This window comes from Eleutherodactylus coqui, chromosome 2 (genome assembly GCF_035609145.1).
Source record: "Eleutherodactylus coqui strain aEleCoq1 chromosome 2, aEleCoq1.hap1, whole genome shotgun sequence".
NCBI classification, from domain to species: domain Eukaryota; kingdom Metazoa; phylum Chordata; class Amphibia; order Anura; family Eleutherodactylidae; genus Eleutherodactylus; species Eleutherodactylus coqui.
In genome coordinates this window covers 284,548,030-284,564,722 of record NC_089838.1, presented here as the reverse complement: position 1 = coordinate 284,564,722, position 16,693 = coordinate 284,548,030, and the positions used below count along the sequence as shown (strand labels likewise).

The 16,693-nt window shown below is 47.2% G+C and overlaps 1 protein-coding gene across 1 annotated transcript in view; it reads left to right on the top strand.

Annotated features, from left to right (window-relative positions):
* The first annotated feature begins 2,442 nt into the window (after positions 1 to 2,442).
* The window catches only part of GGCX (gamma-glutamyl carboxylase), a 50,038-nt gene continuing 35,787 nt past the window's right edge, over positions 2,443 to 16,693 (top strand). The window contains exons 1-4 of the mRNA XM_066593105.1: positions 2,443 to 2,547; positions 5,668 to 5,889; positions 12,608 to 12,766; positions 12,889 to 13,054. Coding sequence (XP_066449202.1) covers positions 2,526 to 2,547; positions 5,668 to 5,889; positions 12,608 to 12,766; positions 12,889 to 13,054 — 569 coding nt within the window. The 5' untranslated portion in view covers positions 2,443 to 2,525. The remainder of the gene's footprint in view (positions 2,548 to 5,667; positions 5,890 to 12,607; positions 12,767 to 12,888; positions 13,055 to 16,693) is intronic.

Genomic DNA, 16,693 nt, shown 5'->3' with positions numbered 1-16,693 from the left:
GAACCAAAGAAAATGGAGGTTTGAAACCCTAAGATAAAGTCACTTTAGATCAGAAGCAACTAGTTGTAGATGGGCCTTCAGGTATTTAAAGGGATTATGTCGTGGGTGGGACAATATCCCAGTGCTCGTATTGTGACAAGAGAACTACTTGCCCAGAAAAAAGGCTAAAAATGTGTAAGTCTTCCTGGGTTCTAGTAGTATAAGGATAGAGGATCTATGGGAAGATTGAGAGAACCCTGCACTCAAAACACACTCACTCAATAAGTGTGTAAAATGTGGGCAGATTCCAGTGCTCAAGCTGTACTAGGTCTAAATAGTACAGAGATACCCTGTCTGGGATCGGACGTGTGGAATCTCAGCCTCTCCTAATAGTTCACAATTTCTTGCCCACCGACTACACTTAGATCACCACTCCCAACTACAATGTACTGCCTAAAATCAATGCAGAACTAAAGAGTAGTACAAAGCAGCAACACCCTGTCCCAAGGTTAAAGGTACTCATCTTAGATCTCAACTGAATCATTTACAAAAGCAAAATAATAAAAGGAGCTATGCACTTAAAACAATACCAGAACAGAATGAGCAGAGGAGTAAATACTCAATTAGTCCACTGATAAGGGATGTGAAAGTTTTATGGTGTCTGAATTAGTGATAGGAGGTCACCAGGCCAGCGTGTTATCTCTGCTCCAGATATCATATATTCTCAACTGATGCAAGAAGCCCCCTCTGAGGTTTTTAATATAGTAACTTTCATATTGTCTATGTTGTGTCCATGACTAGAAAAATGCTCGGCCACAAGGAATTCCGTTTTTCTTTCTTTGTGTGGCAATGAGATCTCATTCTCGCTCTAGGTCTTTGTTAGTGATGAGCGAGCATACTCGCTAAGGGCAATTGCTCGAGCGAGCATTGCCCTTAGCGAGTACCTGCCTGCTGGAGAGACAAGGTCCAGGTGCCGGCGGCGGGCAGGGAGCTGCGGGGGAGAGCGGGGAGGAACGGAGGGGAGATCCCTCTCCTCCTCTCTCCCCCCTGCTGACTGCCGCAACTCACCGCTCCCCCGCGCCGGCACCCGAACCTTGTCTCTCGAGCGGGCAGGTACTCGCTAAGGGCAATGCTGGATCGAGCAATTGCCCTTAGCGAGTATGCTCGCTCATCTCTAGTCTTTGTCCTATTTCTCTGCTCTGACCCCTGTGAGTGGCAGCGCTGACAGTGGATGCTTAATCAGCTCATCGGCCAGGGCAGTGGGTCCCAGCCACTTGACTTTTGATGACTTATCATGAGGGCAGGTCATCAATAGTATTTGCGGCTAAAAGATTGTGCAATAGAATTGCGCAAAATTTGGAAAATACATAGCAAGAGCCATAAAATGCACCAACCCATTACCTAGGCTATCTAGACCACGTTCTACTTTGTCTAAGGGCTCCTTCACACATTAAAATTCCCGCACAATACGCAAACAATAGAACCCATTGATTCCCGTATTTTACGCGCACATTTCACTTACACAAAAAAATCAGCAGTACGCTCTACTTTTCCGCACATTTGCGCAACAAAAGTCCACATAGAAGTCAATGAGGGGTGCACAAATGCGCACGCAATACACGGGAATGTGTGATTCGCTGCGTCATATCACTGGAAGAAGAACACAGCTGGAACTTCGACTAATTAGCTCTATAAATTGGTGTGTCTTTGTGTCCAGTGAGTCAATGATCATGCCTTGCGGGCGCAAAAAGTAGTGAAATACGCCGGTGCCTGCAAAAAAGCATAGTTCATTCCACAAATACGCTACACTCATGCGCACGCAAATTGGCAAACGCTAGTGCGAATGGGCCCTAATTCACGCTTCCTTTTTACGCCTGTTTCAGGCATTCAGCCTTATAGGTGTGTCAGGAATGTCCGACGCACAAAGGCCATGTCCATATTCGTAAAAAAAAAAAAAATCTTAATTTTTCATTCCTTTTGGCGCAATTGAGTAGTAAAAATAGTACGCCGTTAATACAACGTAAATTACACTACAAATGAAGCGGAAAATGCTTCGTAAATAAGCCCCAATGTGTATGGGGACATTGTATGGCCAGCACTGTTTATGGGGTTAACAGGACACTTGCTGACATTTTCCCTGGTGACCCTCTCCAGGTAGTGCTGTTTATGGGGGCGCACTTAGGCTATCATTATGGGGGTCTTCTTCATGTAAGCAACTGTTAAAAGTAGAACGGGCCAGCAGGTGTCGCTGTGGGCTTCTCACACAATGGCCCGCACCCATCACACTACAGCCGCCGCTCCCTAATACACTGATACCAGTGAGCAGGTAATCACGTGTCACACAGCCACATAGATACCATCCTATACTCAGGTCTGGCCACGCCCCTGTCATGAAACCAACCAGTCAGAGTCCGAGTTTGCTGTAATCCCCAGCGAGGCTTGGAACGCTGCCGGAAAGATTCGGGAAATTTGCGCATGCGTGGTGAGGGAAGCACAGCTGTGCCTTAGTGGCACTTTTTTGAAGAAGAGTTTGCAAGCTGGCAGCGATGGAGCGAGGAAGAGGAGCAGGTAGGGAGGCCGGGCTGGGGTAGAGCACTGCCATACATTACTGGCTATGGAGATAAAGTCAAGCTTGCAATTAGCATGTAACATCTGTGCATATTGTAGGTGAGAACAGAAGTGATCCAACACCGCAAGGAAGGCTGGTTACCTCTGGAATTTTTGCGTAGCGCTTTTGCGCAATGAACTTTTTTTTTTGCACGTGCTTTGGTGTATTTTACTGTACTTTTTGCATCGTAATGCATGGTCACTTGTGCGGCAAACAAAGACGCAACGATTGAAATGGCTAATTAGTTTCAGTTGTGTTCTATTTCTTGCGCATCTCCTTGCATGTACATTTGCACACACCCCAACTGACTCTTATGGGGATCTTTGGAGAGTAAATGTGTAGGAAAGTAGTGTGTGCGCAATTTATTTATTTATTTATTTTTTTGCGTGACCGGAATGCGTGCACAGAATACGGAAATGTGAACGAACCTGCTGAAATGACTGAGTTTTATTCTCGCACGCACAAATACCCCCGGGTGTGAAGCCGGCCGTAGTGACGGTAATGCACTTTTTTACTGACCTCACTAATGGGCTTTAACCCTTTGCAATCCAATTTTGGATTTAGGGTTTCCTAGGGGGCTTTCTCTTTCTGCCTTTATACAATGGCCCCATCTGCTGGCTAGAGCCAGTACTGCAGTATGTGACATGCTGGAGATGCCCCTGAAAACAGAGCGGCCATGATATACAGTAAGAATACCCTGCCGGACGTCTTCTGACATCAGAGCTGTACAGCCTTCTATCAAAATGTCTTTAGACGTTAGACAGTGGATTGGAAAGGGTTAAACCTGCACATACATCTTTGTACGGTGGTGGCTTAGACGACTACTGACAGCCAGGCTCCTGCGCTAACAACCAGGAACAGAGAAACCTCAGATCCCGGCAGTGTAACCCTTACATGCCACAATTAATAGCAACTGCAGCATGTAAGCAGATGACAGCCCAGAGGTGGCTCCTTCCACCACCCCATGGCATCCCAAAGGGCGACCACAAGGTTCCCATGGCAACTAGAAGCCTGACAAAGGCCTCCATGTCACTCAGCCTATTATACCCCACCTCCAGTAGAATCCAATAGGCTGCTGTCATAGGCTTAGTAGAATGCAGTACATAAGTAATGCAGTGTACTATCCTAATGATTGAACAATCCCATCTTGAAGTCCCCTTCAAGGATTAAAAAATGTCTAATATCCTTACGTCTGATTCTGGGAACCGATACGGCTGCCATTTCCACTCCGGCAGCTTTGGTTGCATCGTGAGCAGTAAACTAGACTATAATCTAGGCGGTGGGTTTATATCTCTGTATAATTGGGCAGATTCAGGCGTTTTTCCAAAATACGCTGTGTGCGCTATAGGGAAAGCTTCCTGAGAACAGTGGTTACATTCTGCTTCCTCCGTCCGCACGTAGCGCTGACGGCGCAGGGACACTGGGGGCATTCTTCCTCTATGTGTAGGAGTTACACGTGTAAGCATTACCATTCATATAGTCGCAGTGAATAGAGCGGCTCCTAGATTAGATCTACAGGAAGAGTAACACTACTCATCGTAAGCACGTAGTCTGGGATTTAGATCAGGAACGCTATCTTTTCTCCTTAGGGAGAACACCTAGAGGGTGAGTGAGCAGACTTATAAGGCCATTCATGCTCCTCTGGGTAATATGCAAATAAGGGAGATGGAACAACACCTCTGCAGCACCACCTAATGGAAGGCAGCATTCCTGTAAGTCAATGTTAGACTCTTTATACAAGCCTTGTGACAATGACTGGGAATTGAAAGTACCATTTTTTTTAAGTTAACACAACTCCCTTTTTTGTATCGCTTTTTATTCAGTTTTTTTTTTTTACTTAAGACAGGGTAAATTCTTTTTTTTTTTTTTTTTCCTTTACATGCAACTTTTACCGTGCAGAATTAATAATATGCTAACTTAATAAATTGGATCTTTACGCACATAGTAATACCAATTGTTACATCTTTTAAAATTTTCTTGTATTTTTTTTTTTTTTGATACGACAACTGGAAAAATCGGCTACATGTGAACGCGGCTACATGTGAACGCACCCTAACTCCCATATAGGCTGTCGCCCAGCTTCCCTAAACTTGTCTCCCTTATCGCCAGAACCCCTACTTTGTTGCTTGATATCGAGATTCATTTACCTTTCAGGACTCCAGAAAAGCTGGGTGAGCAGTAATGGTGGTTATATGGGTTCTCACCCAGCTATCCCAGAAATACACCTAACTGTAAAATTGGGTGCGTAGAGTTTTTAGATGGTAACACTGACCTCTAACATGGCCATCTCTGTGGTCGTTGGCCTTTTGGCCCAGAGTCTATGATGAACACCCTCTGGCTGCTGTATTGGTTGTCACCCAGCAGGTCCAGATGTCACTGAGGGCGCTTTTAGACGAAATGATTATTGTTTAAAAAAATTGAAAGTGGATGATTGTTCGGTCTAGACGCGAGTCACCGAACGATGAATGAGAATCCTTAGCTTTTTATTCGTCATTCATTTTCTTCAGGCGTAAAAACCATTGTTGGCTCATTCACTTATTGCTCGGTTTAAGGCCCCCTGTCCACGGACGTGTATTCGCCGGCAGGTAAACCGCCAGCGAATCACGCTGGCCGAAGCTTTCCATAGCATTGCTATGGAAAGTGCCGCCCACGTGTCCACGAGCGGAGAATCACGACGATTCACCGCTTGTGGCGGGCAATTCGCAGCATGCTGCAAATTGCCCCAATTCGTCGCAGTCAGCCTATCTATTAGATCAGGCTGACCGCCGGAGATCCATGGGCAGCGACTCCCGCGGCGAAGATCTGCCGCGGGACTTCGCAACGCCCGTGGACAGGGGGCCTAAATATGGATCGTACAGTCTTTCTCAGTCACTTATACAGCGAATGTGAGCGACTGCGGGATTCTTGTTTGAGCGAGCTAACGACCTATCTGCTGTATAAACAGACTGTACGAGCGAACGGTGATGCCACTTGCTCACTCAAACAACTATTGGCTCGTCTAGACCTGTTATATAAAGTGTGATAGTTTCTGAAAGTCTCTGTGATCTTCAGTAAACCGCCCGTGTTTTCTTCTCTTTCAGCCGCCTTGCGATCGGAGGCTTCCCAGCTGAGACAGCGTAAAAGTCAAAATGTCACCGCTGCGGCACGGCGACCTAAACCAAAAGCGAGCCCGGAGAAGGTTGGATTCATGCGGCGGGTGTTTGGTTTTGATTGGTCGGATCTGTGCAGCTGGCAGCGGTTTGTGACTTTGCTGAACCGACCCACCGATCCCGCTGGCCTTGGGGTCTTCCGCTTCCTCTTTGGTGAGTTCTGCTAACAATAGAAATGAATATTCTGTAATGTTGTGGATAATTGGATCGCTCGCTGTCCTGTGCCAGCGGTGGCCTTCTCTCATTCCAGTTTGGCGCTGAGTGTTTCACTTGCCAGTCTCTTTGGACCCTTTTATATGGGCCGATAAATCAACCAGATTCCCGCGATCCAGCAGATTCCCGGGATCCACCGCACTTCGCCTCAATTTACTGAGCGATGCTCGCCCCTGAGTAAAAGCGCAGGAATAATTACTGCTGGGACGAGCTGTCAGCCATCTACGTCCGACAGGTCGTCGCGTGTAAAAGGGCCCCTTGTCACCACTGGTATTGCATAATCTGACTTTGCTACTGGGCTGCAGTGACTTTTCGGTGATTTGTGAGGTTTCATCCATAGTGATTTCAGTAGTGAAGGTCTCGGCTCTCAGACCCCACTAATCCGGTTTCACGCGGCCAGATTTGTGCGCTGCGAGACGCTCGAATATGAACCCCATTCTTCTGAAAAAAATCGCGACGTGCCCTCTCTTTGGGCATGCTCTAGCCTCGTATCGCCCATTGTCTTTAATGGGACCGATGGCAGCATCGCACCGTGGCTAGGTGCATGTGAGTGCCATGTAACGTGATGCGAGGTCTCCCCATCGAAAGCAATGGGAGACACGCCGCAGCGGCGGATCACTACTACCCCAAAGTGATCTGAGGCGGTTTTGATATAAAATCTCCTCACAGCCATGGGGAAATCGCATATTGGCGGGCGTGATATCGCACTGTGTGAAGTTAGCCTTACTCTATAATGTGAGGTTTTACTATGCTAGTGCTGCCAGTCCCCACTTAACCATTACATAATGGTCAGTTGACCATTTACCAGAGTCGTACTGCAGAAATATCAGCTGTCTATCGGATGCCAGTTGTACCACCCAGTTAGGGCTGGGCAATCAATCTAATTAATTTGATGTATTCGCCCCCTAGGATACCCATAATTCTGTTTTTACATAGAAACACAGTCTTCAATTTTCTGCCTAAGATGAAGGAGGCTGCACCGCACTATAGATAGAAATGCCGTATAGCGGAGGGTGGAGGAGAGGCGGGCATGGGACGCCGCTCAGCGGACATCAAGATAGCAGCGGACCGCAGCCACCCGACCCCTGCACTCCATCATTGGCGCTGTTGGCTAATCCCATAATTAGGGATGAGTAAATGTGCGGGTAGCTGTTCATTTGTTTAAGGGCTCACACAGACACAGTGCTGCGTATTGCATACGTAATTTGCAGTTAATACACATATAACATGCGTGTTTTAAAGCCCCATAGCCTATAATGGATGTATTATGCACCAATATAGGACATGCTGTGTTATTACGCACGTGAAAAAAAAAAAATTCTGAATGGCCCATTGTAAATTGGTTTGCTTTTACGACTGTGCATTAAGTGCATGAAAAATAAGCGCATAATATGCAGCCCCATACGCTCGCCTGAGTGAGCGGGGAACGCACTTGTTTATTTTGGCCTTGTGTTTTTGACCGTAATATGCTAGTATGTCTCGGCCTGACCGCGGATCTCCTGACCCACGATCTGAGCATTATAAAAATGTATGATGCTTGAGGGAGGGAAGTAGGGAAGGTGACACGACCCCTGCAGGCTTATAAAGCAATCCTCTGGGCCTGGACAAACAAAAATGGCTACACCAGCTTTCCTGATACACATTGTGCATTAGTATGCATCATTAGTCTAAAGGCCTATTTGCACGCAAAGATAATCTTTCAAACGACTGAAAGCAATCTATTATACACTTTATCATCTTTAATTTGCATGTAGAAGGGCCTCCAGGAGCTGTTTGCAGAGCCCAGTGTGTGATTAATCACACACCCATCTGTGCTCACAGCTGCATTGTTCCGCGCCTGCCGTGGAGATAACATCATGCAGTCTGTTTAGAGGTACTGTTATCTCTCAGTGGCTGAAAGATGGATTTTAAGTTCACATTAAAATCATTGTTCAAACCAAAAGTGCCCGATGCCCGCGTTTACATGGAACATTTATCGTTCATTTTCACTTTTTGAATGATTTTTTTTTAACAATATGCGTTGTGTGTAAAAGGGCCTTAAGTGTTGGCTGCAAACTGCAAGTTCCTATAAATTTACAGGATTGCTGCAACCTCAATGATTCTGTATTGGGGGGGGATGGCCATGTGACCCTTTTGGATAATTGATGATAATCGGATTTGGATAATAAGATCATTAGCAACTTTTTTTTCCATAGACGTTCTATCGATGTCCAGCCTGTATTTTCTGCTTCGTTGACATACACAAGTGACCAGATGTCTCTGTAGCTTATATACCGCTGGGCGGGGAGGGCTATATAGGGACCATATGGTATACGCTGCAATGCCCCTTGTATATTATTACGCTATAGTAGACTAGACTGTTGCTGAATCCTTCCCTTACACCCTGTCCTCTGTGATGTTGCAATACGGCTGCGCAGCCAGGAGAGGTCACGGAGGAGTACCGTCTCTAAACATGTTGTGCAACGATGACCCGACCTTTCCTTAGTTTGCACAGCGTGCCTCTGTGTCCACATTCTGCCAGCCGCCTGCTGTTTACCTGCTCAACAGTGTCCAGGTAACTGGAATGATAATTACTATTCAAAGGGTGAAATGAATGGCAATCATTCCGTCTAAACGCGAGCCAATGACCGAACAATAATCATTCGCTTTTCGCATGTCGTTCATTTTCTTCAGGCATGAAAACCATTATTGGCTCATGCACTTATCATTCGGTTTATACAGCGCTCATTCATTCATTCTCATTCAGTTATAGAGTGAATTTGAAAGGCTGAATGATTCTCATTTGAATGAGCCAGCGATGTACCTGCCTGCAACGATGACGTCATTCGCTCGTTCAAATGAGAAATTGGCTCGTGGAAAAGTGCACTTAGGCTGGGTTCACACAGGGCGGATTTGCCGCGGTTTTTCCGCGCGGAATTTCGCCGCGGCAAATCCAACCACGGACGCTAATCTCGGGATTAGCCAGCCATGCGGACGAGATTTCTCAGAAATCTCGTCCACACGGGTCGGCTAATCCGCTGCGGTTAATCCGGCTGAAGCTGCGACTGCGGCAGCCGCGGTTTCAGAAGATACAGCATGTCTATTTACCTTTCCTTTTTTGTTTATTTTCGTCACGGCCGCGCTCTCCTCTATGGGAGCGCCGGCCGCAACGGAAAAGCGAGCGGCGGGGCTGCTTCAAAGCCGCTGCGGCTTTTTCCGCGGCGGTTCTCCCGGCGGAAATCTTGCGGTTTTTGCTGCGGCCAACCCGCGAGATTTCCGACAGGAATACGCCCTGTGTGAACCCAGCCTTACCGTCTATGTGCTATTCACGTTACCTGATCACATACCGGTTTTAGGCGGCTTCCACACGGGCAACTTTAAAAAAAAAAAAATTATTTTGTTTTATTAAACACATCATATAATTGGTATATACTGACAACTGAATCTGTTTCTGGCTCCGGACTCGTCTCATAACTCAGTTTACATTTCTTGTTGTCCATTTTGCAATCTACAATCATCTTTGAGACCTCAACAAAACGTTTTTTTTTTTCAAACAATAAGGTCCAGTGACCACGGACGGATAATAATCGCTGCGGGATTCGCGAATCCCCCAGCAATAGCAGTCCATAGATGTGCTATGGTAGCAGATTCTCACCTGCCATCTATTTTAGAGCAAATACCTTCCTCATAAGGATTCGTATGTGATGGGTAGAGATGAGCGAGCATACTCGTTAAGGCGATTTACTCGAGAGAGCATCACCTTTTTCGAGTACCTGCTGGCTCATCCCCGAAGATTCGGAGGGGAGGGGGGGGCGCGGGGGTGAGCAGGGGGTTGCGTAGAGGAACGGGAGGGAGAGAGAGATCTCTCTTACTCTCCACCCCGCTCACCGCCCCCTGCAACCCCCCCCCCCCCCCCCCGAATCTTCAGGGGCGAGCCAGCAGGTACTCGAAAAAGGCGATGCTCTCTCGAGTAAATTGCCCTAATGAGTATGCTCGCTCATCTCTAGTCATGAGGCCTCCAAGCAAAGCCGTCCCGCCCCCGCCTATTGCAAACAGCCGGAGGGGAGGAGAGAGAAGGGGGAGGGAGTTTAGCAGTCACGTTGCTACACTTCCTCCCACCTCCCTTCTCCGGCCGCTGTCATTGGCTCCCATCAGAGTCTATGGCAGCGGCCGACATATTCCGGGCACAAAGATAGTTCCAGTACTATGTTTACCGGTTGGGCGCTTTTACACCGCAGGAATATGCATGTGTGATCTGATGCATTAGATGGTAGCGTATATATCGGTCGTCCATGTAAACAGCGGCTAATATACGCTCGTGTGAATACGCCCTTAGGGTGATGACATCTATGGTTATCTGATGTCGGGGTTCTGTCCATTTTATGGGTGTAAGGTAAGATTGGTGTATTATATACAGTTGCGTCAGTCTGTTGTTCACTGCCGGGGATACTAATAGATGGGGTTCCAGTATATCTTCCCAATCCTCCGGTGTTGGCTCTGGAATGAGAGCTTGCCACTTATTTTGAATTGGTCGTGGATTCTGACCCAATTTTAGTTGATGGCAAATGTCTATATAGCGCAGATATCAATCCTTTCAGGTCTTGGGACTGAAAAATTCCTATGATGGGATACGTAGAGACCTGGAACGTAGCGGCAGGAAGTTGTACGTTTGCTGCATGTCGTAGTTGGAAGTACCTAAACAGCTGCAAGTGGGGTGTAATTGGTTCATCAAGTGCTGGCTCTGATTGGCTGAGCGCCGACTGCGAAATCTCATAGCGGAATCAGACCCGGTGCCCCGGCAGAGACCCCCATACTCTCCTCTCTGGATCAGCCGCAAGTGTCTTGCCCAGCGTGCATGCGCAGTGCAAAAAGATGTCAGTAATCAGCTTAATATGTTATTGACAGGCAACAGGTCCATTGCGCTTATTACAGAGCGGACTGCTGCCATCTCTATTACAAAGGGGCAGTGGTGTTGTCTGCCGGTCGTTTTGGTCACACGGCGCCATTATCATTATGAAGTCTTGCTGTGTTTCTCATTCTGTGGTTTCTACCCCCTTTCACTGACTGGACTATTTTAAAATGTAACTTTTTGATAATGTATTAAAACCCACATAGGGGGTGGGTTATAACAAAATAAACACCTCTTCATAGAGTTAGGCCCCCTGTCCACGGACGTGTATTCGCCAACAGTAAACCGCTGGCGAATCACGCCGGCTGACGCTTTCCATAGCATTGCTATGGAAAGCACCAGCCCCTGACCACGAGTGGAGAATCATTGCGATTCTCCGCTCGCGGCGGGCAATTCGCAGCATGCTGCGACTTGCCCCGATTCTCCGCGGCCAGCCTATCTATCAGATAAGGCTGACCGGCGGAGATTCGGTGGTGGCTCCTGCGGCGGAGATCTGCCGCGGGACTTTGCAACGCCTGTGGCCTTAGTGTTCGTCCTGCATAAGGCGAGCAACCACTATGAACAGTAGAAAATTATATGGAAAGGACTTTAAATAATCCCACCATAAGAGCCCTTTCAATTCTTTACAGGGGTATTTTTTAGTTTACCGTATATACTCGAGTATTAGCCGACTCGAGTATAAGCTGAGACAATAAGTTTCCCCACAAAAAACTGGTAAAACTTATTGACTCGAGTATAAGCCGAGCTATACTCGAGTATATACTAGGTAAAAAAAAAACCCTCCATACTCGCCTTCCAGCCGGCGTCTGTGTCTGTGCGACAAGCTGCTTGAATTCTCCCCACTGTCATCCCCGCCGTCCACTCTGCTTGGCTCTGTCAGTGTTGTATAAGTAAGCGCTGTGATTGGATTGAGCGGCAGCCAATTACAGCTGGCGCTCGATCCAATCACAGCACTTACACAACACTGACGGCAGGGGATTTGAAAGCCGAGCAGGGAGAATTCTAAAGCAGCTGGATTGCCTGTGAATGATCGAGCATGGGCTGTGATTGGCCGGTGCTGGATCCAATCACAGCTTCTACTTACACAGCGCTGACGGCGGAAGATGACAGAGCTGAACAAAGAGGACGGCAGGGGATGACAGCGGAGAGAATTCAAGCAGCCTGCTGCACCGCCGCCGGAGACACAGATGCCAGCTGGGAGGTGAGTATGGAGGGTTTTTTTTTTTTTTTTTTTTTAAGCCTTCCCTGACTCGAGTATAAGTCAAGGGGGGGCTTTTTCAGCACAAAAAAATGTGCTGAAAAACTAGGCTTATACTCGAGTATATACAGTAATTCTTAATAGAGTTAGAATACTGATTCAATTTGGCGAAGAACTACTCTAGATAATGAGAAAGTATGGATGGACTTACAGAGACAATCCTACCACAAAACCCCGTCAAATCCTAGTATAGGGGGAGGTAATGTTTTTCAAACAATATTATTCCAGCTAAGTGTTGAAAAGAATATTCGTATATCGGTCGGGCTGATCACTGTTCCCGAAGTGGCGTGGGACAATGTGGCTTCTACATTTAAGTGAATGGGATTTTTAGACATGCCATTCTCATGTTGCGGAACAACGTGATTTAGACGTACTCCAGAGCTTTCAAACTGCATCACTTTTATCTTATATTTTCAAGAGTTTTCTCAATTCTTTTATTTTTTGCATGCCAAAATCTGTTCAGTTGCTTGACCATCTTGGTTGCCTCAGTACATCCCTTGTGTCTTTTTTAGGTCTTCTTATGTTTTTGGACATCCCCCAGGAACGTGGCCTCAGCTACCTGGACCACAAGTTTCTCGATGGGCTGGACGTTTGCAGATTCCCTCTCTTCAACTCCCTTAGACCCTTGCCGCTGGACTGGATGTATCTAATCTATGTGGTCATGTTACTGGGTGAGTGCCAATCATCTATAGATGGCCTATCCTGGGGGTAGGCCATCAACAATAGTCCCAGACAACCCCTCTAATACACTTGTATCGTGCCCCCCGTTACTGTGGTTTTCCCTCTCCTCCAGGTGCCCTCGGTATTGCTCTTGGGTGCTTTTACCGCCTCAGTTGTCTGTGTTTCCTCCTGCCATACTGGTACGTCTTCTTCCTGGATAAGACCACCTGGAATAATCACTCTTATCTCTACGGACTCATCGGCTTCCAGCTCACCTTGATGAATGCTAATCGCTACTGGTAAGTACTTCGTTTGGGTTCCAATAAAAAAAACAACAAAAAACGATCCTTTCAAAGCTGAAGTCAAAACGCTGATGTAAGCGAGCCCTAAGTTATATTTGGTAGGTTAGAAATGAGTAGAGAACAACTGTCTCTATTGAGCCATTAGAAGTCCTTTCAAGGATTTATGCCGACCGAGGGATTTGAGCTAATATGCCGTAGCCGCTCATGTGAATGGGCGAGAAAACGCAGATTTAACACAGATTTTTTTTTTTTTTTGTTTGTGTGAATGATTTTTGGAATGATAGTTGTTCCATCTACACGCGCCTTAACCCCTTAACGACCAGCCCATAGTGTTTTACGTCCTCCCGAAGTGGGCTTTATTCTCTGAAGACGTAAAAACGTGTCCTACAGAGAATAAAGCCCCTTGGGCTCTGGACGTGACAGCTCCATGCTGTCGGTGCCCGCAGGTAGCCGACAGCATGGAGCTGTCATCCCGGGCTGCACGGACTCCCCCCCCCCCCCCCCCCCCCCCCCCCCCCCCTTCCCCGGATATGATCCATCAGGGCAGCTGAAATTACTCACCCGGGTCCGCCGCACTGCTCCCCGCTCTCCTCGTCCTTCGGGCCCCGAAGCCGGTCTTCTGCGCATGCGCGCCAGGCGGCATTACGTCAGCCGCATGCGCAGAAGGCCCGGAGCCGCGGGAGATTTCAAAAATCTCCTGGCTCCCGGCTCCTGTAGGTAACTGGGAGGCAGGAGATGTCAGCGGTGAGTGGTCCCCGATACCGCGATCGCCGTTATCCAATGGATAACGGCGATTGCGGAAAAGTAAAAAAAAGTTTTAAAAAAAGCAAAGTTTCACCTCCCCTCATGGATCGGATCCATGAGGGGAGGTGAAAATACTCACTCCGGTCCTCCCTGATGTCCCGCTGTCCCGGGACCCGAAGTCCCCTCCTGCGTGTGCACAGAGGGGCTCGAGCCCCGGGAAATTCAAAATCCCTCTGCTCCAGGCTGCCATGTGTAGCCAGGAGCAGAGGGATGTGACCCAGCATGTGATCACTGTTATCCAATGGATAACAGTGATCATTTCAAGTTAAAAAAAAAAGTGTAAAAAGTAAGAAACAAGCGTACGTTTCATCTCCCCTCACAGATCATATCCATGAGGGAGGATGAAAGTACGTACATAAGGCCCCGGATTAATCTGCGGACCTTACCCCAGCTTCTGCGCACACGCCCGTTGCCAAAATGGCGGACGCATGCGCAAAAGCTGTGGATTGCTAGGATAATTTAAATTCTCCCTGTTCCTGGCTACAAAACGTAGCCAAGAGCCTGGAGATTTCACAGGGGGCCGCGGTGAGCGGTTTCTGGTTACGTGTTCGCCGTTATATAATAATGGCGATCACGTAAAAGTAAAAAAACAAAATTGAAGTCTCATCTCCCGTCACCGATGCGATCGGTGAGAGGAGATGAAACTTTTTACCAGAGGCCTCCGTATTTGAACCCCGACGCAATCCTCCTTCGTGAACCTTCCCGAATTCTGCACAAGCAAAAAGCCGGACACATGCGCAGGAGTCGGGGAGCCCAAGAAATTTAAAATCTCCTTGCTCTCACCGACCAACGGTCGCCGAGAGCCTGGAGCAGTGACGGGTGGCCTCGTTGAGCGATCGCCGGTCACGTAATAAAAAAGTAGCGCTCTCACATAGGTCGGTCTCACATGACCGGATAGGAATTACGGATTCCGCATGCGTCTGATCCGCGGTAATACGCAGATCAATCGTATTGGATTACACAATTACGCTCACATTAGCGGGTCGGAATTGTGTAATTCACACGCAGAAAAGAGAACGCAGCAGGTTCTATTTTACCGCGGCTATCCGCAGCATAGAGCCTATTGTACTACCTTGTATACAGGCTGCGGGTACCTGTGTCATCGCTAAGCGACGGTGTGGGAAATACAAACAAAAAAAGGTGTACTGCGCATGACCGCCCGTGTAAGTACGCAGTTATGCGCAGTACATTACGCGGCCGTCCGCAGGGTCACAGCCGGGCTCACAGCTGGGATCCGCTGCGGGCCTCCACAAGCGGATTCCGCCTACGGCTGCGTGAGCCCGGCGTTATTCAGACCGCTACCTGTGATACGTATTTTACAAGAAGCCCCCGGAACGTTCGCCGTCCTGCAGTTTCAGGAGCAGCTTGTTGAGCGCCTTCTGTGTGAGACCGCCGCACCTCATCAAGCTTACGGAGACTCACGCAACGCCACTTTTTACACCCCATACCCGCCACTGAGGTCAAGAAATGACCCCCAAAAAGCATGAGAGGAGGGGGATACACGGTTTTATTGCCCCATGTGCCCATCCCAACCAGCCTCCGTAATTACCCCTGTCTTCGGAAATACCACACAGTTCACATTATTACTTTTATCTAAGATTTGCGAATGCCGAAAAGGGCGTGGAGTGTGTGGGGGAGGGGGGGGGGGGAATTTTTAGGGAGTCAATTTTTATTCCGTACAAATGAACAATGGGGCCTGGGATTTATTCAGTTGTGCCCTGCAATCCAACGGGCGTTCTGTCCTTTATAGGCCTTGCCATGTGTCCTGTAAGTAGATTAGGGCCACAATGGGTATGTTTCTGAACACGGGACAAACAGGGGTATCCATTTGGGGGTGAAGGTCTTCATTCCTATGTGCACTGTACAAAAAAAGCTGTTTTTAAATTTAAAAAATTGCCAAAAAAAATGAAAATCGTAACTTTTTCCTTCTGCTTTGCTTAGATTCATTCAAATACTGTGGGGTCAAAATACGCAGTACACCCCTAGATGAATTCATTAAGGGGTCTAGTTTTCAAAATGGGGATATTTGTGGGGGTTCTTTATAGTTTTGGCCCCTCAATGGCTCTATAAGTGGGCAATGGGGCCTGGAATTTATTCCGTTGTACCCTGAAATCCAACAGGTATTCCTTTCATTGTAGGCCTAGCCATGTGTCCTGTAAGTCTATTAGGGCCACAAGGGGTATGTTTCTGAACACGGGACAAACAGGGGTATCCATTTTGGGATGAACATCTTCATTTATACATGTGCTGTACAAAAGAACCTGTTTTTAAATTGACGCAATAGCCCAAAAAATGAAAATCGTAATTTTTTTCTTACTGCTTTGCTTAGATCTATTCAAAAATTGTAGGGTTAAAATACACAGTACACCTCTAGATAAATTCGATAAGGGATCTAGTTTTCAAAATGAAGTCATTTGTGGGGGTTCTCTATTGTTTTGGCTGCTCAAGAACTCTACAAGTGGGCAATGGGGCCTAAAAGGACTTCAAGCAAAATCTATGTTCTGAAAGGCACTGACTACTCCTTTCATTTTGGGCCCTGTTGTGCATCCAGACATAAGATTAGGGCCACAATGGGTATGTCTCTGAACACGGGACAAACAAGGGTATCAATTTTTGGGTGCAAGTCTTCATTCATATGTGTGCTGTACAAAAAAAGCTGTTTTTAAAATGACAGAATTGCCAAAAAAACGAAAATCACAATTTTTTTCCTTTTGCTTGGCTTGAATTCTTTAAAAAACTGTGGGGTCAAAATATGCAGTACACCCCTAGATAAATTCGTTAAGGGGTCTAGTTTTCAAAATGGGGTCATTTGTGGGGGTTTTCTATCGTTTT